This window comes from Alternaria ventricosa, assembly GCF_023758065.1.
Source record: "Alternaria ventricosa strain BMP 2768 chromosome Unknown scaffold_11, whole genome shotgun sequence".
Lineage (NCBI taxonomy): Eukaryota > Fungi > Ascomycota > Dothideomycetes > Pleosporales > Pleosporaceae > Alternaria > Alternaria ventricosa.
The window spans coordinates 1,146,329-1,167,971 of NW_026055691.1; the positions used below are offsets into that span (position 1 = coordinate 1,146,329).

General features: G+C 52.7%; 8 protein-coding genes across 8 annotated transcripts; 7 read left to right on the plus strand and 1 right to left on the minus strand.

Moving 5' to 3' along the window:
* Positions 1-162: 162 nt before the first annotated feature.
* J4E93_006879 (uncharacterized protein) lies at positions 163-1,983 on the plus strand (the record flags this gene model as incomplete). The annotated part of the gene is made up of 3 exons (XM_049344789.1): positions 163-268; positions 343-1,278; positions 1,334-1,983. 3 exons carry the CDS (start codon positions 163-165, stop codon positions 1,981-1,983), a joined length of 1,692 nt encoding a protein of 563 aa, XP_049198443.1.
* A 435-nt stretch (positions 1,984-2,418) lies between these two features.
* On the plus strand, positions 2,419-3,771 carry J4E93_006880 (uncharacterized protein; the record flags this gene model as incomplete). Its single annotated transcript, XM_049344790.1, has 1 exon — positions 2,419-3,771. The coding sequence occupies one exon, from the start codon at positions 2,419-2,421 to the stop codon at positions 3,769-3,771; it is 1,353 nt and encodes a 450-aa protein (XP_049198444.1).
* Positions 3,772-4,329: 558 nt separating this feature from the next.
* Positions 4,330-5,430, plus strand: J4E93_006881 (uncharacterized protein; the record flags this gene model as incomplete). Its single annotated transcript, XM_049344791.1, has 1 exon — positions 4,330-5,430. One exon carries the CDS (start codon positions 4,330-4,332, stop codon positions 5,428-5,430), a length of 1,101 nt encoding a protein of 366 aa, XP_049198445.1.
* Positions 5,431-6,261: 831 nt separating this feature from the next.
* On the plus strand, positions 6,262-7,195 carry J4E93_006882 (uncharacterized protein; the record flags this gene model as incomplete). The annotated part of the gene is made up of 2 exons (XM_049344792.1): positions 6,262-6,423; positions 6,479-7,195. The coding sequence occupies 2 exons, from the start codon at positions 6,262-6,264 to the stop codon at positions 7,193-7,195; spliced, it is 879 nt and encodes a 292-aa protein (XP_049198446.1).
* Positions 7,196-7,564: 369 nt separating this feature from the next.
* On the minus strand, positions 7,565-8,289 carry J4E93_006883 (uncharacterized protein; the record flags this gene model as incomplete). Its single annotated transcript, XM_049344793.1, has 2 exons — positions 7,565-8,187; positions 8,241-8,289. The coding sequence occupies 2 exons, from the start codon at positions 8,287-8,289 to the stop codon at positions 7,565-7,567; spliced, it is 672 nt and encodes a 223-aa protein (XP_049198447.1).
* A 5,431-nt stretch (positions 8,290-13,720) lies between these two features.
* On the plus strand, positions 13,721-15,894 carry J4E93_006884 (uncharacterized protein; the record flags this gene model as incomplete). The annotated part of the gene is made up of 2 exons (XM_049344794.1): positions 13,721-13,883; positions 13,940-15,894. The coding sequence occupies 2 exons, from the start codon at positions 13,721-13,723 to the stop codon at positions 15,892-15,894; spliced, it is 2,118 nt and encodes a 705-aa protein (XP_049198448.1).
* Positions 15,895-16,727: 833 nt separating this feature from the next.
* J4E93_006885 (uncharacterized protein) lies at positions 16,728-17,153 on the plus strand (the record flags this gene model as incomplete). The annotated part of the gene is made up of 2 exons (XM_049344795.1): positions 16,728-16,734; positions 16,783-17,153. 2 exons carry the CDS (start codon positions 16,728-16,730, stop codon positions 17,151-17,153), a joined length of 378 nt encoding a protein of 125 aa, XP_049198449.1.
* Positions 17,154-18,155: 1,002 nt separating this feature from the next.
* J4E93_006886 (uncharacterized protein) lies at positions 18,156-19,430 on the plus strand (the record flags this gene model as incomplete). The annotated part of the gene is made up of 2 exons (XM_049344796.1): positions 18,156-18,164; positions 18,415-19,430. Coding segments are annotated over 2 exons (1,025 nt in total), but the record flags the coding sequence as incomplete, so codon positions are not given.
* Positions 19,431-21,643: the final 2,213 nt, after the last annotated feature.

The following is a 21,643-nucleotide window of genomic DNA, read 5'->3' on the forward strand; positions in this document are numbered from 1 at the left end:
ATGGGCGTGGTCTGCGGCCTTGGGGTCGTGGAGTGTTGAGGGTGGAGGTGAGACCTGGGGATAGCTCGGATGGCGCACGGGCCAGTGGACCCTGAAACTATGTCGATGTGGCATTTCGAGCATCTTGAGCCTCGAGCTCCAATTGCTCTCTCCACATTCAAAATGGGAAGGAAGCACGTGTCTTCGCTAGCCTTCATTCTCCCTATCTTAGCCAGTACCGCAGATGCGGCGTCAGACCCTGCCCGGCCGCGGGGTGTTGCTCCGGAGTGTATGTTGCATATGTCACAGCTCAGGGAGAGCTTCCACGTAGACGCTGGAGTAAAGCTGATAGTCGATGTTTAGTTGCAAAGTACTACAAGGATGCCGAGACATTCACTTGTATCTCGAATCCGGCCATCAAATTCCCCATTGCACGCCTGAACGACGACTACTGCGACTGCCCCGATGGCTCTGATGAGCCAGGCACCTCGGCGTGCGCCTACCTCTCGCCCCTCTCCCCACCCCAGCCTCTAGGCTTCCAGGGCAAAGACGTCAACGCTACGCCTGCTCTTCCTGGATTCTACTGCAAGAACAAGGGCCACCAGCCGAGCTACATTCCCTTCACCAACGTGAACGACGGCGCATGCGACTACGAACTATGCTGTGACGGCAGCGACGAATACGAGCGTGTGGGCGGCATCAAGTGTGAAGACAAGTGCGCGGCAATCGGGAAGGAATGGCGGAAGGCGGACGAGGCGAGACAAAAGAGCCTGACCGCTGCGAAGCAACGGCGGAAGGAGCTCATCGCCGAGGCTGGTCGTATGCGGAAGGAAGTCGAGGACCGCATTCAGACACTCAAGACGCAGATAGAAGGCGCGACTCTCAAGGTCGACGGACTGACCAAGAGCCTCGCCGAGATCGAGAGGGCCGAGCGAGGCAAGGTCGTCAAGGGCGCAGGCAAGGGCGGCAAGATCACAGTGCTGGCCAGCCTCGCCAAGGACAGAATTCAAGAGCTTACCGACAACGTCAACCGCGTGCGAGACGAGAGGAATGCGGCACAATCACGGGTTGAGGAGCTCGAGGGCATGTTGAAGCGCTTCAAGGAGGAGTACAACCCCAACTTCAACGACGAGGGCGTGAAGCGTGCCGTGCAGGCCTGGGAGAACTACGCTGCGCAAGAACGCCCGGGACCCAACAGCGCTCTAGACCGCGACCTCGATGAGATTCTCAAGCCGGACTCTGAGAGCGCCATCAAGTGGGACGAGTTCGAGACAATCGAAGAGTCTGACGTGGAGCTCCGTAAGCAATGTTTTCAAAGACGCGTCTAAAGCTATCTACTGACTATCGCATGCAGTCTACAAATTCGAGGAGTACCTTCCCGACTCCATCCGGAGCTGGGTGGACAGCAAGCTGCGCGACTTGCGTGTAGCGCTCATCGAGAACGGTATCCTCGCGGACCCCACGACCGGCGACGCCCCGGAATCCAAGGCCATTACCGACGCCAAGTCACAGCTCGACTCCGCGAAGAAGGAACTTGAAGGCGATAAGTCGGAACTCACAAGACATGAGGAAGATCTCACCAAGGATTACGGACCAGATTCCATCTTCCGCGCCCTCAAGGACCGCTGCACCTCCACTGACTCTGGCGAATACACATACGAGCACTGCTTCCTCTCAAGAACCACTCAGAAGCCCAAGAAAGGTGGTGGTCACACTGGCATGGGCAACTTTGCACGCATTGAGTCCATCACCGTCGATGAAGAGCTTCCTGCCGATGGTAAGGGCTTGGGCAGTGGGGAAAGGATCGCACTCAAGTACGAGAATGGTCAGCACTGTTGGAACGGCCCCAACCGAAGCACAATGGTCATTCTAGCGTGCGCTGAAAATGACGAGATTTGGAAGATCGTCGAGGAAGAAAAGTGCGTATACCGAATGGAAGTAGGTACGCCTGCAGTCTGTGGCGTCGATGTACAAAAGGCCGTGCCGGCGCACAATGAGCTTTGAAGAAACGAATTTACGTAGAGACAATTTTGCCGGTAGACATGACGATGTTCTGGAACATGTGTCGCCGTCTTTGCTCCCCCACATCATTTGGAGCGCGTTTGGAGTAGATAGCAACACGATTATCATCAGTTAGCGTGGAGTTAATCTATCCCCAATTTCCCCGCCTCCGCACCTTCCCGCCTCCGTCTACTACGTCATCCACATCAGGGTCTCCTTCGGGAGAATGATATGCCTCAAGCCGGCCTGAACTTAAACTCATGGGTGCCTAGGTCTCCGGCTTAACATCAGCTTACTTTGTACACCAGCCCCGCGGGTCGGGTCCGGCAGTTGATTGACAATGCTCTTCGGCCCGTAAGGAATGTTCAATAATATAAGACGCGGCGTTGCCACGCAGCGGCGGAAACAGCGCCTTGAACAACCAGCAAACCTCGAAGAATGTCCGCAAACGGGTCAACTACAGCAACTTTCCAGAACCACAATGGTCTTCCGATCGCAATCGTTGGCGGCGGACTTGGTGGTGCCGCGCTCGCCATTGGTCTTCTAAAACATGGGGTCAAAGTGCACATCTACGAAGCCTCTCAGGCCTTCGCTGAGATAGGCGCCGGCGTTGGATTCGGTGCTAACGCCACGACGGCATTGCACCTTATCGATCCTCGACTGCTGGAAGGCTACATGAAACACGCCACGATAAACACAGACCCGGAACGCGAAAACACCTTCAACACGATCAGATGGGGTATGGACGAGCGACGTCCCAACGGAGCCAAAGCTGGAGATCTTGGTTTCCATCAGGCTGACGCCAAGAAGACACCAGATGCACCGACTGGATTTTGTATGCGAGGTCGGATACACCGGGCACGTCTGCTTGATGAGATGGTTGCGTTGCTTCCCAAGGACATAACAAGCTTCGGCAAAAGCTTTCAGAGTGTCGAAGAAATGGGTGCTGGTATGCTCAAGATAAGCTTCGCCGACGGAACGACTACTCTAGCCAGTGCACTCATTGGCTGCGACGGCATCAAGAGCAAGGTACGAAGCTTTGTATGTGGTCCAGATGTTAAGCCGGCGTACGCGCACGAGGCCGCGATAAGGGCTATGGCCCCAGCTGAAGTGGTCAAGAAAGCGCTAGGAGAAGAGAGGGCGCTGAACGGTACATTGTACTGCGGTTATGGAGGAAGTTGCATCACCTACCCTGTCGACCATGGCGAACTCATCAACATGGTTGCTATGCCACACGATCGATCCCTCACCAGCACTTGGGACCAGGATGATTGGATAGTACCCACGAGTGCGGACGAGGTCCGTGAAAAGTTCAAAGGCTTCTATCCACCACTCATCGATCTCATCGCAAGACATACTCTACCATCGAAATGGGCACTCCACACTCTTCAACACGATAAGCCGTACTTCAAGGGCCGTGTGTGTCTACTGGGTGATAGCGCACACGCCACAACGCCTCATATGGGAGCTGGAGCTGGCATGGCTATGGAAGATGCATTTCTCCTTAGTCGCTTGATAGCTGCTGTCGGGACGTCTGATAATATTGAGGCTGCTTTCAAGGCCTATGATGCTGTCAGACGACCGAGAACACAGGAATGTATCTCCCGGAGTATCGAAAACGGTTTAGCATACAACTTTATGCTTGAAGGGGTAGAAGACGATATGAATAAGATCGAGCAGAAGCTCAATGACAACTGTCGGTGGCTTTGGTATGGGGATTTGGAAGAGCAACTGCGCAGGGCGCAGAAGATTCTCAAGGAAACTAGCGGACATGATGTTAGTCAGCTTTAGCGTGCTCAGTTTGCATGTTCACGCAACCGTTCTAATTTCCTACAATCAATCGCTTTATTTCTTCCCAAGTCCAGATGGTGTCTGCCGATACATACGTACAAGTGTCGGCCTTCGCTACTTCAGTTTGACGATCCAGGCCAATGCAGCTTACGTCATAGGCCCGAAGGTTTCGGCGATATCGCCGCTCCCGCCAACAAGTCCCGTCTCCTGCTAAGTCCAGGTACCATCTCGCTTCCAGCGGCTACATATCTTTATGCGGGCACACTTTACCACCTAAAGACTAGATGATCTTTAGGACAATGCCCCTCAGGGTCTACACCGGCGTGGAACGCCTTGGAAAATTCTACGAGCCAAATACCGCGCAGATGCCGAGATCGACCGAGCGCTGATTTCAAACCATCGGACGGGATGTGATTAGTAGGGGCGTATATAGCCTTTTTGATCTGTCTAAGGTCTTGTTGCTCAAACCTCCCAGCTGCTGTTTTTTTGTTTCCTTCAATATCTTCCTACATGTCCGAACTTTCGAACCTACCAAAATCAAACTCCCACAACACCAAGATGTCTGCAGACCGCCTCTTCCAGCCGCTCAAGGTGGGCGCCATGGAGCTCAAGAACCGTATTGCCATGGCACCACTGACGCGTTTCCGTGTCAACGACGACCATGAGATCCTGCCCATGGCTGCACAATACTACGGCCAGCGTGCTTGCGTACCAGGAACTCTTCTTATCACCGAGGCTACCCTGGTCTCGAAACAATCCGGTGGCTACCCGAACGTACCCGGCATCTACACCCAGGCTCAGATCGACGCATGGAAACCAGTAACCAAGGCTGTCCACGAGAAGGGCTCTTACATCTACCTCCAGCTTTGGGCCCTTGGACGTGTAGCGAACAAGGACTTTGCTGCGGCGAATGACATCACTATCAAGTCTTCCAGCGCAACATCCCTCGGCGAGGGCTACGCTACTCCCAAAGAGATGACCGTTGAGGACATCAAGCAGAGCATCTCCGACTACGCACAAGCAGCCAAGAACGCCATCGAGGCTGGCTTCGACGGTGTAGAGATCCACGCTGCCAACGGCTACCTCATCGACCAATTCTTGCAAGATACCTGCAACAAGCGCACAGACTCCTACGGCGGCTCTGTTGAGAACCGCTCCAGGTTCTGTGTCGAGGTTACCCAGGCTGTCGTCGAGGCCGTTGGCGCTGACAAGACCGGCATCCGGCTGAGTCCGTTCTCTGAGTTCCAGGGTATGAAGATGAAGGATCCCCTGCCCCAGTTCACAGACATCATGAAGAGACTAGAAGCGTTCAACCTTGCCTACCTCCACCTTGTCGAGGCCCGCGTATCCGGCAACGCGGATGTTGAGGGCTACGACTCTCTCGACCCTCTGCTGCCTCACTACTCTGGCAAGCTGCTTATTGCCGGTGGACTCAAGGCCGAGGACGCGAAGAAGATTGTCGAGGAGCACAAGGATCGCGACGTTGTTGCGGTGTTCGGACGCTACTTCATCAGCACACCCGATCTTGTTTTCCGGATAGAGAAGGGCATTGAACTTACTCCTTACGACCGCGATACCTTTTACGTTCCCAAGAGCGAGAAGGGATACATTGACTACCCTTTCAGCAAGGAGTGGAAGGAAGCGCACCCTAACTTGTAGTGACCGCGCAAGAAGATACCCAGTAGCATTTGCGTGTTTGGTAGAATAATTGGACAACGATTTGAAGACGTACCCGTGTAATGGCTGCTCTGCTCTACTTCAGCCTCACGCAATTTCGGATGTAGCCGTTGGCACGTCCTCGTACTAACGCATGTCAGCCCCCATCTTTACTGCCGTTATTGCGCAACCTGCGGGTCCTCAAAACACACAACATCTATATATTTGCTTGCTCTAAGAACGGAGGTCGGGATGCGCAACGGCATATGAAGGATATGGACCGCGATGACACGCAGAAAGCATGCAGTCAGGTGTTAGTGCCCGGTAAACATTCACGGTAACAGTCACAACCCAGCATAACAAGTGACGTAGATGCGAAAGTAGGCAATGCCACATGTTACGTGCGCCGGAGCAAAGCTCGGTAGTAGGTTAATATATTTGGCGGGAGTTCATCCGGGGTAATGACCCAAGACCCCTGATTCCCTGCGGCCACTCCACATCATTCTCCTGGTGGCTAACCTCAGTTGGAACAAAAACCTCCATCGCACGACGAAAGCAGTAGGTACGCCGTTTCAGTCGCATGTCATTGGAGAAGGAAAAGTGTTTTGAAACAACGCACGAACTTCATCCTCTCACATGCGCATAGCCGTGCCTCCTCGCTTCGGAACTTTTAGATTGACCACCTTAACATCCGTTTATGTCGGCTAGTATTCACGGGGAAACAACCTCGAAATGTTTAGTGCTGGCGACGATCGCGCGATGAGTGTGGTGTGGGTATAAGAAGGGGAGGAGGGTGCAGGAATCTGTGTGTTGCGGACTCTCACGACACTCACGATGCACTTCTCCACCTCAGTACTCGGCAGCATTGCTGCGCTCTGCGCAACTGCCAATGGCGCCCTTACTCGTGTCAACGACTTCGGAGCGAACCCATCCAACCTCCAGATGAACATCTACGTTCCTGCCAAGGTTGCGGAGAAGCCTGCGATCATCCTCGCCGTACATCTTCCCATTCCATCCACTCGTAACGATCGTCTCTCTGACATTTGAACAGCTACACTACTGCGGTGGCACCGGAGAAGCCTACGCCCAGTCAACAAAGTACAACAGCCTCGCCGAGCAAAAAGGCTTCATCAACATCTTCCCCTCCACCAAGAAAGACAACAACTGCTGGGAAGTCAACACGGCCAAGGGCCTCTCCCGCGATGCCGGCGGCGACAACCAAGGCCTAAACAACATGATCCAGTACACCATCAAGAAGTACAATGCCGACCCCTCCAAGGTCTTCGTCACTGGAAGCAGTTCCGGATGCATGATGACCAACGTCATGATGGCTACCTACCCGGACGTCATCGCCGCAGGATCATGCTACTCCGGTGTCGCCGCAGGCTGTGTTGCAGGCAGCCCCGGCGCCAGTCCCAGCACCGCAGACCCGCGATGCGCGAACGGTCAGGTAATCAAGTCGCAGGCTGAATGGGTCGCTCAGGTCAAGGCTATGTACCCTGGCTACAGCGGCACTTACCCTCGCATGGCGACTTGGCACGGAACTGCTGACTCGCTGGTCAAGATCCCTAACTTGGGTGAGCAGTTGAAGGAGTGGAGTGGATTGCTGGGTGTTTCGTTCTCGAAGAACGAGACGAACACTCCGCAGAGTGGGTACACGAAGATGGTCTATGGTGATGGGACGAAGCTTGTGGGTTACAGTGCTCTCAATGTCGGTCACACTGTGCCGGTGCATGAGGCGGAGGACCTCAAGTGGTTTGGACTTTGAGTGGAATGATGAAGCTACGACACAGTTTGTTAGCCTAGCTTGAATGTATATATCGTTGAACGTGAGTGTTGATATGATTTTCCACCTCTTAATGTTCAAGCGTCAGAAACGACATTCCAGTGCTGTTACTCCCTCGCATGTTGATGTGGATTCGCGAACGCTGGAATGGAGAAGCCCTTGACCAACGCATCCTTCCGCAGACGCGGGACGAGCTGCACATCCAAAATGTTGCCATCCTGTTGTTGTGAAGGTATATTCTTCGAAGTCGCGATCAGATTAAGGGCCCAATATTCCACCTTGCGATCGATATGGCCTCGAATTAGTAGTTCGAAAACGGGGGTATATTCGTGACTTCGTGGCGACCAGCAACTACCTCATAACCGGCGGTCTTGCCTCTTTATTGAATGCCATCCTACTGCACAGCCATTCCACCGCCTCCTGCACACCAGTTCCTGTAAGCGCACTGCAAGGAAGCACTCTACTGTCTCTTACATTCCCACCCTTTTCTCCCTCGAACACTCTTCTCACAAAGCCCTCTTTGATCCTCACCACTTCGACGCAATCCTCCCGATCTTGCTTATTCGCTAGTATCAAGATGGGCACGCCACTCGCATCTTCGTTCGCCAATACGCTCTCCAAGACCAACTTGCATTCATCCAACCGCCCAATATCTTCTATGCTTGCTGCATTATTCGCGCTCATATCGGCTAGCGTGGCGTTTCCCACATCGCTGCTGTCTATGACGAAGACGATGGCGTGACAGCTGCTGTAGTATGACTGCCAGAGCCCGCGCAAGCTATGTTGGCCGCCGACGTCCCATATCTTGAGGTAGATGGGTGGATTTGGAGGTGGAAGGGCGATGGTAGCAACGTTTTGGCCGACGGTGGGGACGGTCTTGAGGTTGGGGTGCGAGGCCGAGTAGGTGCCTTTTATTTGCTCGAGGAGCGTCGTCTTGCCGGCATTGTCGAGGCCTAGGAGGAGGACGGAGTACTCTGCGATACGTTAGTTGCAGTGCGCTGGATGCGTCGAAGGTTGGGATGCGTACCTTCCTTACTTGTCGCATGGAGATATATCGACTTGAAGAGGTGATACATGGTTTGCGCGACGCGTTATGTCGACGCGCGCTTCACATGTCGGCGAGTGAGGGTCTACGGCGCGCGGCCGATGGGGAACGTGTCATACCGCTGTTATCGATAAGCAGGCAGATACATTTCGAAACGCGGTCTTCGTCATCTCAACTACAACTTCCCCCCACCACTTACTACAACATTTGCAAGGGCGAGCAAGGCAGTGTAAGTGTTTGGAATGATTAATAGATGTATGCATGCTAACAGCCGCAGGAACCCACGGGCGAGCCAAGCAGTGAACCCAAGCTTAACCCAAAAAAATCTTCTATCGACCTCCGAGAAGTCATCATGTCTACGCCATCCGCTACGCCATCCGCAGCCTGGCCCATCGCCGACACCACCCTAGCCGAAAAGCTTCTGGACCTCATCCAGCAAGCGACTCACTACCACCAAATCTCCAAGGGCGCCAATGAAGCAACCAAAACGTTGAACCGAGGCACCTCCGAGCTCATCATCATGGCTAGCGACGCCGAGCCCCTCGCCATTACACTTCATCTTCCGCTCTTGTGTGAAGACAAGAACGTGCCGTTCGTCTACGTGCCCAGTAAAATGGCACTTGGACGCGCGTGCGGCGTCGGCCGCTCGGTTGTGGCAGTCAGCCTCACCAGCAATGAGGCGAGCGATTTGACGGGACAGATCAGGGCTATGAAGGATGCGGTAGAGAGGATTGCAATTTAACGAAGAGCGGGCCTGGAAATGGCTCGGCTCTGAGTTATTGAGTCCGATCCTGGCTTGGGACGGGGATGGACGGTAAGGTCTGCCCGGCGCGAGGCGCATGGTAGTTCCGGAATACACTCTTTAGACAGATAGAAATATCGACATTTTCTCCGGATCCCATCTCGTCTTTACATAGCCTGAGTCTTTCCCTGCAAGCTCGTTGGACCTTACACGTCTCAGCCCAATCTTGTACTGGTGATGTTGGCACCTGATCAGCTCGTCTAAGGAACCTAAAACCACGAGCCTCAGTGTTGCGTGCCGCCTACATGGTACCGGATCCGAGCAAGTTGAAGAATTTTGCTCTGATGTAGGCGGCATGCGGCATGGCGAACAATTCAAGTCCCTTCAACGATCTTGAAGCCCTCGGGGTTCTTCTCGACTAATATTGCCCATTTTGATTCGTCGTCGATGTAGCCACGCAACGCTTCCCAATCTGGATCTGGTCTATCGGACGGTTTGCCGCTTTTCGGATTGTTATGGTAGTCTTCCCAGTGCTGCAAGAGACTCATGATCTCGACGATGTCTTCCCTTAGCCCTTTCCCCAGGCGTCCTTTACCGAGCTCTTCCAGTGGTGTGTACCGATACAGGCTACGAGGCCCTTCACCCCAAAGTTTCACCATCTCTTTGCTCATACTCCGGAAAACATCTCGAGGAGTCTTCCCATCCTGGTCCGTCAGTGTTGGATTGGCCCCAGACCTCAGCAAAATTTGAAACAGCGTATGAGTCCTTTCAGGTGAGTCGCTGGGGTTACACAAAGTGCGCAACGCGTCGGATGCGACTTGATGTTTAGTACAGCTGGCCAATAACATGAAGATCATTATACCTCCGTGTCGGTCAAAGGCGTGCTGACGTGCATAGTGCAGCTCTGACTCTTCTACACGGCTTCCATGTCGTAGAAGAAGCTCCACACATTCAAACGATTCTTGGCCCGTCTTATCTAGCATCGCATTTATCAGAAGTGAGTGATGATGGTGTTGCTTCACGTTGAGCATACGCTGCAACATTGCTGCATCCGTTTCCAAGTGAATTAGTCTCTCCAGATCTTTCGTGGACGAATTTGTCGATGCTTCTACCACCTCAGACCAGTCGTTTCCACCACAACGAATCAAGGCCTCTCTTATGCGACTTCTCAGTGATATGGCTCGCTCTCTCAGTAATGCGGCTCGCTCTTCATTGATTTTCCATTCTTCATGGGTGTACGCAGGGCGCCCCTCCACTGAGCCATTGTCATGGCCTATCAATTCAAACGTGATAATTGAGTCTAGATCCTCTGGCTCAAATGTATATTCTTCTTGTAGAATATACTCCCATATTTTGCTTGCTCGATCGGGGTGAAAGTTGTGGCGCGCTGCATGTTGTACTGACTGTCGAAGGATATCTGAGACGTCAACCTTCAGATCAAGTAGGAGCTCCAAAGCTTCACGACTGTCGAGGTTTGAGTCGCGAATTACCCCATTGATCAACTTAAAGCCGAAGTCAATCATCGAGAACTGATCCTGACGATTGTCCAGGATCGCCTCTATATAAGAACCGTCTAAGTTCAATTTCCAACCCAGTTCAAAGATCCTGCGGGCATTTGTCTGCCTTCTTCTTACGATTTCAGGATCAGTAAGTAGGTACGCAGGTTTCGCTTTACGCTCAATGATAGCAAAGCAAAGTAGTGACACTTTACGGGTCCCTGATCGTATCTTCAGTGCTCTCCATGCAGGCCACAAGTGCTGCAAAATCCTCACAACACCCACCTTTTCCCCAAGGATAGCGATTTTGAAAGCTCGACGCACAGCATCTTCTGCATCCGTGTGGGTTTGTGGGAGATGCTCCATCGTCCAACGAACGGCCTCAAGCGTGTTTGCATTGCATGCAACTTCCAAAGGGGTCTCAGAGGCCGAGTTCTTAAGCAACAGGGAGTCGTGGTTGATTGAGTCCTTGGCAAATTTGAAGCGTGTTTTGACTAGGATATCGGTATTGTTGTAGCGAGCAGCTAGATGAATGGGATAGTCGCCATCATCATTGGGTTCATTCACAGGAGCTCCTTGGTCTAGACAGTCGATGATGCCGTCAGGGTCATTGTAGGTAAAGCCATCCATGAGGTCTTGCCAAAGCTTCTTGCGCGCTATGTGGTCGATTATCAGGGGCGGTTTCAGTACCCTTTCAACCATACTTTCGTCTACCAAGAGATGGTCTGAGTAGTCTAGTCCCAGATGGAAAGGCCATCGCTGCATAATCCAAACCCAGGGTCTCCAGCTCTTCCTGATTGGCTGTTTGTATGCCTGGCTGATTGGCAGTCCACTAGGTGTGGCGGTCTGCGCACGTTCATCCACGCTCTCAGCAGTGAATAGCCTCCAGATGGCGTATGCAACATGGCAAATGGCAAAAATCGCTATGATGGCATTGGCACTTTGCCCCCATTCGCTTGTCAAACTCTGCCAGGATTGTCCAATAGTGTTGGTTCCACGCAGGACGTTGAGTATAGATAGTCCATGGAGCACCACAAATGACCAATAGATCAGATAGCTTGTTGCTAAGGTGCCTGGTAGTGATCTCCAGAGAGCTGTGGCTTTAACGCGTGCGCTTCGTGTAGCATTGTTCTTGTTTTCGATCTTGTTCAGGCTCGATGTGAGACGGTAGGCTACTTCGCATGGAAATACTGATGCCGCGATGCGGAAAGCCAAGTAAATCCAGTATGCTGCCGAATAGTGCTGGGACGACGATTGGTGCGTTGTAGAGGACTGACACGGTATCTTGTCACGCCGGATGTATGTGCTGAAAGCTATAGCCTGCACAATAGACGCGGCAATCTGCGTCAGGAACCCAAAGCTAACCAGCTTCCGAGCAGCAAGCACGTCCTTATCCGAAAAGGCCATCGATACCGAAGCACTAACTGCATCAATGCTAGAGAGAGCAATGACAAGCTCCTGAGAGTTTAGTCCTTTCCTCCCCTTGGCAAGATTGATCGTGAGATAAAGCAAGTCTATGCCATGTTAAACCCAGAATAGCCTTCAAATTTCTTCGCAACTTACTTGCACACTGAGCCATGCAAAGTTCCTTCGCACCTGAAGTATGTGCTGTGAAATGACCTAAGATTAGTACTAGGAGGAGTACAAGACAAGGTAGAAAAAGGCCAAACAGGACACCAATGCCCCCAACATCCGGATTGATTTCGTGGTTTTCTTGCAAACAGGCTTCAGATCTGCTGTTACCGAGTAACGGTACAACAACCAAGGCAACTACAGCCAGTATCGAGCAGATGACTGGTCCCGCTTGGAGGAGCCGAGCACGCTTTCTCGATGTATCCTCTGCAACAATCCCGCTCTGTAGGCGTATTTTGTCCAAGTAGACGAGATGAACTGTGTAGGCGAATGCACAAACGCTCGTGGTTACGAGGAAGATGTTCAGGAGGTCCATATCTCAGCACGATTGAGACGACAGGAAGTAAAGAGAGACGTCAGGGGTTGGCTTCCGAGGTTGGCTGCCAGAAACCAGTCATTACATATGGGAGGCCGGCCTTTTCAAGCATTATCCGAATTCTGGTTGAGTGCGGCTGAGTGTGCCCCAGCTGTGGCTGCATATATGGCTTTACTCGCGCATTGCGCTACTGGCACCAGGCGTGGCCAGATTTGTATTGATGTTGCCGAATACGCACTATCAAATGTCGACAACTGGATACATCTCGAGACAACGTATTCCTCTACCTGGATGGAAATAGAACTTCGATAATACGTCGATGTCTTGTGAACTGCAACACGACTGGTACACATGCCTAGTGCCGGATGAGGGGTTCGCGGCTCCACCTGGGCAGGGCTGCAGCATCATAGACGACGAGGCGGACTAGTGCCGTAGCTTCTACAGCGGCACAGTATGAGAAACTGGTACATCTCGATTAATGATCAGGCGAACCGATTCTGTACTGTAGAACCAGATGCCGATGGAAGATTTGCCAGCTCAAGGGTGGTACACGTGCCCGACGACACGCATGTGACATTCGAGCTTGGCTGAACGCTAACCATTGATGACACTAGTGCGTGGAGCCGCATGCAGGCGTGGATATCGAAATGCTCATTGTTCTAGACTGCAGAGGACCTAGCTATCTGGGCGTTCGCGCCTTGTTCTAGCAGCAGCAGATGTCTTTTCTTATGTCGTGTGTCTTGGGAGGGTGTAGGATTGGGATGTTGGGGTGCAGGAGACTACCTTAGTACTGCTTCTCCCCGGGCCAGCCACAGCTCAGATGACATCATGCTAGCACCGCCACGTTCAGCATTGTAGTATAGCACTAATAGCGACCGTTGTTCTAGGCGGTTCTTGACATTGAGATTCAGTTGCCGCGGAAGCCGATAATTACGTGCAGCTTGCCTGGGCAGTGGTTATCTTATCTGGAGCAGGGTGAGACATTGGGCGCTAAAGTCATGGATCGCCGGGGAATGGGACGTCTAACAGGGTCATCTGCAGCTTTCTCCCACCCACACGGACACTCCAGAGGGGCACGACGAGCGCGGTAATGCATCTTTGCCCTTGCCTAATAGCTGTCATTGTACGGCGGCAGAATCGTGACTTGTGCGGAGAGCCACGTAGTTTGAGCATTTGAGCTGTGACCACAGCAGCTCCCAAAACAAGGTTGAACTACAGATAGTCTGACAGCCTGCCCTTGCCCAACCTCACAGCGCCCTCGCACAGCGACACCACCATGGAAGATCGCACGCCCGCCGCGGGTAAAGCGAAGCCGTCCCCCGACACGTCGCGCCGCAGCAGCACCTATGGCACCGGCAGCGACACGCCCACCCAGAGCGCGACGCCCAGCGACTCGGCGCGCAGACGGCCGCAAGCTGCCATGCAACCCTCTGGCTATGGTACGCGATTCATCTGGCGACCCGGGGAGGATGTCACGATGCTAACGCCACTGCAGGCTCCATCACGTCCGGCATCGAGCGACGCCAGCAGGCCGCAGCGACGGCGCACGAAAGCTCCACCAAGCCCAAGAAGCCGCCCATGAGCCGGCGCGCTACGTCGTCGAAATGGCCGCAGAAGGGGCAGGAGTTCAGTGTCGACGACGCCGAAGAGGAGGTGGAGCTGGACCAGGCCCAGCAGGACCAGCAGAAGAAGCAGCGACAGACACTGCGCCGCAAGCCTTCGACCGTCCGCCGCCGCACCGCCGCGCCCCCGCCCAACCTAGCCACCATCGACTCGACCGAAGATGACGAGGTCGAGCAGGAGAACGCCGGCCCTCCGACCGGCGCCGATGCCGACGCGACGCCCTCGTCCAGCGAGGAGACTGTACAAGCAGAGGAAGAGGAGAGCGGAGGCGGCGATGAAGACGACGACCTGAGCGACGCCGAGAGCTTCACCCTGCGCGACCGCCAGGATGCCATCAACGTCACACATCCATTCGGTATCAGAATCTGGAAGCCCGCGCTTTACAAGAAGGGTCGCTCGGTCCAGCGCAACGCTGAAGAAGACATCCACTCGTCGCCAGGCCTCTTTGTCAGCCGATGGCTGCTTCTCTTCAACCTCGTATGGACCCTCGTATTCGGATGGTGGCTAGCTGCTGTTGCTACGGTGGGTGGTCTGCTGTGCGCGCTCCTGGGCTTTAACGAAAGCTGCAAGGATTACTCCCATTTGCTCTTCGCCCTAGCCGGCTACCTCTTCTACCCCTTCGGCAAATACGTCAAGCTCATGCAGGATGAGGCCTACATAGAAGAGGACGAGGGCGAGGGTCGCAGCATCAGCGAGTACGAGCAGTGGCAGAGCGGCGATATCGAAGAAGGACGCCTTTTCTTTGGCCCAACCACCGGAACAAGCTCCTTGATCGGCCGCCGACGCAACAGCGTAGATTCCACAGGCGGAGAGACGACAAGCCTCCTCGGTAGAGATGGACGTGCCAATGTCAACCACACCGACACAGCCAACACTAAGAGAAGGCTTTTTGGCCGCGGCAAGTGGAATCTTGGCCGCGTCGTCTTCTTCTTGTTCTTCTACGGCTTCCTCACACCCTCGCTGTTCCTCGTCTCAGCTCTGTGCTGGTTCCTCGTCTTCACCATACCCATGGGCAAGACTACCCTGCTGCTGTTCGACCATCTGCGACGCCATCCCCTGGCGCTCTCGTTCCACTCTGACAACGGCAACGTGCGCCGCCCCGGAGAGTCGTCCTCAATCCTGCTCTGTACCTACCGCGCAGTCGGTATCAAGTACTGGAAGTACACCATTGACGGAACCAACATCTTCCTGATCAACCTCCTTGGCCTGGTCGCCTTCACAATCTTCGACTACTTTGTCTTGGCTGAGGCTTTAGAGATGAAGTTCTGGCTGACAGATCAGTTCTTGTTGTTCTCGCTAGCACTGTTGTCAATCATTCCACTAGCATACTTCATCGGTCAGGCCGTGGCTTCCATCTCAGCTCAATCCTCAATGGGTGTTGGTGCTACTATCAACGCTTTCTTCTCCACTGTTGTCGAAGTCTTCCTGTACTGCGTGGCCCTCAAACAAGGCAAAGCTCAACTTGTCGAAGGTAGTATCATCGGCAGTATCTTTGCAGGTATTCTTTTCCTACCAGGATTGTCTATGTGCTTTGGCGCCCTCAAGCGTAAGACTCAACGTTTCAACGTGCGATCCGCTGGTGTCACTTCAACCATGCTGCTATTCGCCGTTATTGGCGCTTTCGGTCCGACATTGTTCTACCAGATCTATGGAAGCGTGAGTATAGCCCCATTGCACGTCGATCCTGTGCTAATTAAAACCAGCATGAACTCAACTGCCACCAATGCGTGCACTCTAATCACCACGTTCCCCTTGAGCGAGACTGCCGTAGATGTTACTACTCACAAACACCAGCACTCAACGATCGCTTCTACAACGAAGCTGTGAAGCCCTACACCTGGTTTGCGGCAACTCTGCTGTTCTTCTCCTACATCATTGGTCTTCTGTTCACCCTGCGTACTCATGCCGCGACAATTTGGACTGAGCCAGATGCACAAGAGAAGAAGATACTCGAGATGAGCGCCAGCAGTCTCAGTCAAAGCGGGCACATGGACTTCCCACACGCTTCTTTCGTCAGGCAAGCGACCGGAAATTCCATTTCTCGTGCGCACATACGCGACAGCCAGCTGTACAAGCGTATGGTTAGCCAGACTTTGCAAGAAGTCGGTCTTGGTCCTGAACACACTGCATCAGACACCGGTCGGCCTGGATCCAAATCGGATAGCAACACACCGCACATGGTACCGCCAAAAGAGAGCGACGCTGTCTCGCACCACTCTTTCCACGTTGAGGGACTTACAGATGATGCTGCAGAGTCGCTTGCGCGACAAATCACTGAGATCGCGGCAACAACGACCGCTTTGGCGACGCGTGACGTTACCAGGGCTCCACGCAAGGCAGCGCAACTCGCCCATACATCAACCAAAGCGCATGCAGAACGCCCCGCTCACACGCGAACGAACACAGAAGCTGCACCCGAGGAGCTTGATACAGCGACTGGACACGCCTCGGGTGGACACGACGCACCGAACTGGAGCCGGCAAAAGAGTGCTGCTATCCTGCTCACTGCGACCGTCGCATATGCCATCATCGCAGAGATCCTCGTCAATACCGTTGATGGTGTTCTCGAGGGCTCTGACATTGACGAGAAGTTCTTGGGTATCACGCTCTTCGCACTAGTTCCCAACACGACTGAATTCCTCAACGCCATCTCGTTTGCCATGAACGGTAACATTGCTCTTTCCATGGAGATTGGTTCCGCATACGCTCTCCAAGTGTGCCTCCTGCAGATTCCGGCTTTGGTGTTTTACAGTGCCATTCACACGGGGTACATTCCCGCTCAGGACGTTGCCAGCCAGACGTTCACTCTCATCTTCCCGCAATGGGACATGGTTACTGTCATCCTCTGCGTCTTTCTCTTGTCGTACATGTACGGCGAGGGTAAGAGCAACTACTTCAAGGGCTCTATTCTTATCTTGTCGTATCTCGTGGTCATTGCTGGCTTCTACCTTTCCGGATTCAACGACTTCCAGAAGATGGGCGTCGATCCGATGGACACGCTGGCGCTTGGGGGTTTGGTCGAGCAGCAGGTGCAGTCCATGACATTCAAGACACCTGGAAGAGGTCGCAGTGGCGTGGCGTACTGAAAAGCTTTATTGTGATATTGAGGTATGGAGGGGGATGTTAGAAGAATGTTAATGAGTGTTTGCAATGGGCAGGTTTCTGCACAAAAGGTACATAGCGCAGGCGTTTGAGGAAAACTTTATATTGGGAATAATTAGTTATGAAACGCACAAATAGTGGCACTACTGCCACGTAATCGGACATGAAGATGCTCTGTTGATCTGTGAAGTAAAAACCATATTGGGCTGCACGCAAGTCGAGCGGTGATCGATGATTAGCCCATGCAGCGTGCAATGTTCTTTCGGTGCGGCACCAGAGAAAGTATATGCATGAGCTCCTAACTCGGACTGCTGACAGAAACTTGATCAGGATCTGTTTGAACATCGTGTTTCGCATAGTCGTCTACGTGAAGCCTATAGATCAAAGACACATGAAGTCGGACCGTAAACGCTGCTCAGCCATGCAGGTGACGACGGCTTCACAGCATCCTGCGATGGGCGTGCGAAGTCGAGATGCGCGGAGTGAGGCGGGTATATCTTACAGGTCACGATGCGACGAAGTCCGCAAGTCGCAGCGCATGGAGTGGGTCCCCCGGGCGATCCAACGTGGGAGGATTGGAGAGGAGGGTGCGCGCACATGGTGCGGCACTCTCGGAGTGGCAGATTACAGTGGGTCGCCGGCGTCAGCGGGCGTGTGAAGATCAATCGATACGCCATGGCCGTCCGCGCCTCTCCGTCGAGGCTTCAATCGACCCTCTCTGCCCCGTCTATTTCTATGTCGCGGTTTGGTGTTCGCGCGCGATATGGTAGTGCGCAGTTGCGGGATTTGCTTTGTCGTATACTCGCTTGAACCGCCTGGGCTTTGAACGCGCGACAGCGGAAGCCACACCCCGCGCTCGAGATCTTCTCTCCATGAGGCGTCGGGCCTGGTGTGCTGGTCATCGATAAGGCCGACGGTCAGCCGTTCGCTGCTGAGCGAGCGATATTGCTACCCAGTGTTGCATCATACACAGCATAGACCCTGAGATGCTGCTCGTGCGACCGCGCCGCCTGCCGTCGCGATTGGCGTGGCTCTTGTTCGCGACCGTCGCCTCGGCCACGATATCCTCGTCTAACACGTCTACCGCGCGTACAAATCTTTACGACGGCACTCTGCCGCTCACTAACGCTCAGGGCGACGACGGGACCAGGATAGCCGATCTGATCCCATTGACTAAGGATGCCGCCAACTCAGTTCGTCAAACACTATTCGTCGCATAGCCTTCATGCACTGACAAAGCACTAGGTCCAGGGCAATTTGTACAATACAAACTACACCAGCGTCGTCGGCATATCCAATGACGAAATCGCATACATCAGCTGCGACACCACCGACTACAACGGCTACGAATCTGCGCAGGGCGTCTTCGAACAAACCTACTTGCAAGGCAACATCTCGGCAGTCATCCTGTACAGCAGGACGTCAGACTACTGCAACTACACTCAGGACAGGACACAGGTCATGATGGACGAGTTCGCCATATACTCGATGACAAACAGAGCGGACTCGGCAAAGGTGCGCAACGACATCATCGACATGCCGGCAGCCATGAAATACTTCGTTCAAGTCAAGGCGCGGGATGAGGGGAACAACGACTCCGGCAACAACGGCCAATACGGTCAGCAGAACCCCTTGGGGCCATCGCCGTCGACCGCCGTTGCCATGATCATTTTGTACAGCATCACCGGCATCATCACAGCCTTGTTCCTCGTCATCATCATCACCGGCGCCGTCCGCGCGCATCGTCACCCCGAGCGATACGGCCCTCGAAACGTACTCGGACGACCAAGGCAAAGCAGGGCAAGGGGCTTGGGACGAGCTATATTGGATACCATACCCATCGTCAAGTTTGGCGAGAAAGAGCCGGCGAAACCGACCGATGTCGAACTGGGATCGACGGCAGAAACACGGGATGTGAATGGCGTGAACACGGACACGGAAGCGCAAGCGAGCGGAGGAACAGCTGCGACACAGCACGATACGGCTCCAGCTTCTGTGCCTGGTGCGACTGAGACAGCACAGGTCGTAACATCGGATCCCGCGGAAGAGCAGCAATCCGGCATCGCGCCGGCACAGCCTGTTGCCGCTGGTGCGACAACGGGTACCGACAATGCTTCACCAGATGAAGGCCTGGGATGCTCGATCTGTACCGAAGACTTCGAGAAGGGTCAGGATCTCCGTGTTCTCCCATGCGACCACAAGTTCCATCCAGAATGCGTGGACCCATGGTTACTAAACGTGTCCGGCACATGTCCGTTATGGTATGTTAATCCTCGACTTCACACACAAACATTGTACTAATTTCTACTAGCCGGGTCGACCTCCGCCCAGTCAACTCGCGTGATTCCACAGGATCACAAGAAGATGAGCTCGCTCCCCCTCTCAACCCCGAAGGCGACACATCCCACCGTCGCCGCACCGCGCTCTTCGACATCCTATCCCTCCGTCAACGACCGAACGCGTCACCCGAAGAGCGCATTTCTGCTCTACGACGACTAAGAGAACAACGGAGGAATCAAAGTGGTGATGTCGCAAGTGGCAGTGCCAACGCGAGTGCTGAGGACATCGACGGCGCGCGCGACAGGAGGAATAGGCGTATCAGTGCCAGACTGAGTGATGTCTTCTCTGGTCGTTCGAGGAGGGAAAGAGCTGATGAGAGTTCAGCGCAACAAGGAGGCTCGAGTAGAAATGAAGCGGATGCTGCTCCTGGCGCGAGTGGCCCTATAGCTTGAGCGGAGGATATGGATTGTATACGAAAATGATGATGATGTGTGTACAGAGTATCTGTATTGGCGTTTGGGCTCTCGCTTTCCCTGGTCAGGGGTTTATGGGCTGCGCATCGTACGGCGTTGCGGGATACCAGGTTGTCTTGGGTAGCATGCATTCACTATGCTCTAGGATGCTAAATGCTATTTGTTGTACTACCCATTCCACTTTCTTTCGGTCTCGTGCTTCTATCGTCGTGATGCAGCTTCCCACTCGCTTTGTTCCCATCGCGTCTTCAGCAATACTCCTTGAAAGCTGTACTCATATCAGGGGGTGGTGCGTAAAAATGAAGGACGCAACCCTCTTAGTAATACAGTGGTTTCTTAGCTGTTGCTGCCAGGCTTTAGTGATGATCAGAAAGCAGATCAGACAGTGAAGTTACACATCCCAAGCCTTAGACGTCCACAGTCACTCCACTTCCTCACGACCACGCTCTTCACAACCTCCTCTTTGGTTCATTGACAATTAGCCTACTGCATATCGTCCAATCCAATCTATCCACGTATGCAAGCCAATGCATGACATGCCGGGGAATAAATCCTTCTTAAATTGCCAAGTGCCAACATGATCGCGATCAGCACACATGACGCGGTTCCAATGTCAATGTGGCTGCCCAGGCGTTCACCGGTTCCGCCATGCTTATCTGCAGCACGACTGCAAACTGAGCAGCAAAACCTCACCCACATACCTCAAACACTACCCTGCCGGCTCCAAACTATCAAACAATGACTACAAACACTCCTTCAGAAGCAACTTCAGCAGAGCCAACCCCATCGGAAGCACAACCCAACCCACCCCACACATTCGATCGCAACACACCCGACCAGCAAGAAATAACCGCCATCCTTGCCAAATTCAACAAAGACCCTCTTGCTCTGAGCGTCATATCCCTGGGCAAAGATGGCGTTCTGCGAAATCTGTCGGCGGATCGTGCAGTCCTTGATGCTGTCGGGTTGAGCCCTCGGCTGGTGAAAGCGTTCTTGGACCGCGTTCCTCCAGAGTATCGCGCGCTCACGCCAGAACTCGAGGAGGCTGATGGAACGAAGGCGACGTATGAGGAGATGTGGCACCCGGATTCCGGGCTGCTACCGCAACCTATGGGCGAGGAGCAGAAGAAGAGGGCGTTGGCGAGTTTACAGGAGAATTAGCTCTAGCTAACTGATTTTAGGAGTATTATAATAAAGAATGCTAGAAATATATTAGTAATATTAGCTTTTTCTTTACCTAGTAAAGTACTTAATTTATAATAAAAATAAGTTAGTCTTAGAAGTGTAAAGATTATAGTTAGTTAATAGAATAGTACTTTTATAAAGTATTCTTTATTACTTTACTTATTAAGCTTTAGTCTATCTAACACTTATACCTCTAAATATAGAATTTTAACTCTTTTATAAATATATCTTTTTATATACTAGTAATAGACTTTACTTTTTTAAAACTAGCTATTAGAAATTAATATTTAAAATAATTAAGTAATCTTACTTAGTATAAGTATAAGTAAAGTATAAGTAGATTTTATAAATATTATTAAGTAGGTAATAGTTTATTAATTATTACTAGGTAATATACTATTACTTTACTTTTTTTTAAACTTTATCTTAATTAGTAGTTACTTATTTAATATTTAAATTATTTACTTTATAATATATTTATATTATATAATATTTACTTAGAATACTTATAGTTATAGTTATATACTTATTTATAT